This window comes from Mastomys coucha, unplaced genomic scaffold, assembly GCF_008632895.1.
Source record: "Mastomys coucha isolate ucsf_1 unplaced genomic scaffold, UCSF_Mcou_1 pScaffold6, whole genome shotgun sequence".
Taxonomy (NCBI): domain Eukaryota; kingdom Metazoa; phylum Chordata; class Mammalia; order Rodentia; family Muridae; genus Mastomys; species Mastomys coucha.
Genome location: NW_022196912.1, coordinates 21,620,933 through 21,623,504, shown reverse-complemented (window position 1 = coordinate 21,623,504; position 2,572 = coordinate 21,620,933). Strand labels below are relative to the sequence as shown.

Below are 2,572 nucleotides of genomic sequence, written 5' to 3'. Positions count from 1 at the left end.
TCTTCTTCTTCTTCTTCTTCTTCTTCTTTTGCCCTTAGCAATGTACCACTACCTGCTTTGTACTGTTACCATGGAGACAGAGGTTCTGCTCAGCCATGGCTGCACTCACCAGCGTTGTCTTCCATAGAATATAAGCATCACTTTTCTAGCTCATAGTACAATCAGCTGCTCTGCTTCTACTGGCCTGGGCTGCCCTAGTCTTTTGGGATATTCTGTGGCTTGAGAGATCATGCATATCCTAGGTGTATCCTACCTAGTTCAGAATGAGATTTGAATGCTAGCTCTGCCTTTTGACCTTCAGAGTCCCAGACGCTTGCTAACCCTGGGTTGGTAGTGATGTCTCAGTGAAGTCCTATCTGACAGAGCTTTGTAAACTAAAGAGTGGTTTCCACTTGCTGGGGAGCACCGGCATCACACCTTAGAGCTCATGCTTGGAAGAAGATGCCTCATGTCCTTACCTTCTGGAAGGGGCTTAGCTCCATAGAAGTGAGTAGAGGCCCCCAAAACCTACATGATCCACTTTCCTCTCACACTTGTTAATGTGAACCCACCACCAAGTCCAAGGGCAAACATCAGAGCGGGTGACATGACAGGACTTAGTGGCCAGTTTCTCCGGGCCTCCCTGACCCGCCTGGGCCCAGCCCCTCCCTGGTTCGTTTCCCTTCTGGCAGCTATTATGATACTTTTTATGAGCCCTTTTAAGTCTTTAATGATGCGTACTCCTGCAGCTGGCTTAAGGCTTAATCCCAAGCAATAGGCCTTTATTGGATAAATGGTTAATAATCACTGGTCTGTAGGGATTGGGACAGTTTGTGAGGCCCGGGATTCTCAGAAGCCCCATGTGGGCCATGTGGGCTTCTGAGTGCCTATAGGAGATCAGACACCCTGAGAGACCTCAGACATGGGTGGGATAAGCATTTCTTCTACCCTTCTAGAGGAGGTGGAGTGCAGCAAAACAGGCAACTTCCCAGGATTTGTCACAATGCCTGTTTCCATCCAGACTGTGTGACCTTCAGTGAAGTGTCCTTTCCCCTCTGGGGCTTGGGTTTCCTGTCTGTCAGACAGAGAGGTGGGAGGAGATGGCCTTGAAGGTGCCAAGTGTCAGTGATCTAGTGAGCCCCAGATTTCCCAGACCAAAGCTTCTCTCCCTTCTTGGGTGTGTCACTGAGGGCTATGAATGGCAAGGGACCAGCAGCTTGGTGGATTAAGTGCTTAGCTACTGGGCAAAGAATTGGGTCAGCTGTAGTCACAGGGCAGTATGTGCAAAGGGAAGCCAGACTTGGCCCCTAGTTTTATAGCCTGGCTCAGTGTTTCAGTCAGCACTGGGAAGAATCCAAATAAGTGGGCTGGAGCCTCTTCCGAAGGACTCTGGGAGGAGATTCGAGTCCTCCAGGTGTACCGATGGCAGGAAGCCAGGAGTTGCTCACAGGTGAAAAGGGAAGGCACTGTGGATGCTTTTCCCAGCTAGCTTGTGACTGGAGGCCTTGCCTTGATCTGCATTTGGCTTAGACTTGGCAGTTGCAATGAGACCCAAAAGGGCAGGTGATACAGGAGCATGGGAGCAAGCACACCTGAGTTTGAGCCTTAGTTCCGTTCAGGCTAGAAGAGCCTAGACAACAAGTTTGCCCAAGCCTGGGACTTTTAACATAACATGAGCAGCACTTGGTTTTGACTGTATTAGTTTAAAATGATGAACGATTTAGTTGTTTACTTCTTCTAGGCACCAATAATTGTTCTGGCAGGAACGTAATGTTTTAGTGCCTGCTGTATGATGTGAATTACAGGCATTAAGTGCTTGCCTATTCCAAAGCAGAGTCTGCCATACCGTGAGGAACATGATTTTTTTATTCTTTTATCTAGAAGTAAAACACTAGAAACAGAGTTACACCCACCCTTTTGTTCAGTGGTATGGTCCACAAATTTTTAGCTTCAAGATTGGAAAAAAAAATCTGGCTGAGAGATAGTTTTCCCTAGAACATACTCCCTTGGATTCTGTCTTACACCCACAGTGTCTAGAAGGCAGAACATAATCCTTGGAAGGCAGCCAGTGTGCGCTCTCTCTCTCTCTCTCTCTCTCTCTCTCTCTCTCTCTCTCTCTCTCTTCCTCTGTGTGTGTGTGTATGCGTAAGGAAAGAACCAAGTCTCTCCTTCAGATGTATATGTGACCAGATGTCTACTTTGTTCTTTGAAATTTCAGATCTTTCCAGACCCATCAGATTTTGACCGTTGCTGCAAGCTGAAGGACCGCCTGCCCTCCATAGTGGTGGAGCCCACCGAAGGGGAGGTGGAGAGCGGGGAGCTCCGGTGGCCCCCTGAGGAATTCCTGGTCCAGGAGGATGAGCAAGACAACTGTGAAGAGACAACAAAAGAAAAGAAGGACCAGTAGAGTCCCCGCAGGCTCGCCTGGGTCATGCCAGCCAGCATACCTGAACTGTTTTTCCCATGGTGATGGAAGAAGAGAGTGAGCCACAGTCATTCTGAAAATGTCAAATGAGGCTTCCGTTTTTGCACCTGAAAATCACCGAGTCGGTTTTCTTTTTTTGTCTTTTTTTTTTTTTAATTCGTTGAGCAA

The 2,572-nt window shown here is 48.0% G+C and overlaps 1 protein-coding gene across 4 annotated transcripts in view; it reads left to right on the top strand.

The window, feature by feature from the left end:
• The window catches only part of Lbh (LBH regulator of WNT signaling pathway), a 65,907-nt gene extending 63,389 nt beyond the window's left edge, over positions 1-2,518 (top strand). For all 4 annotated transcript variants that reach the window (XM_031356122.1, XM_031356121.1, XM_031356120.1 and 1 more), the window contains one exon: positions 2,198-2,518. In XM_031356122.1, coding sequence (XP_031211982.1) covers positions 2,198-2,386 — 189 coding nt within the window. In that variant the 3' untranslated portion in view covers positions 2,387-2,518. The remainder of the gene's footprint in view (positions 1-2,197) is intronic.
• The last annotated feature ends 54 nt before the right edge of the window (positions 2,519-2,572 follow it).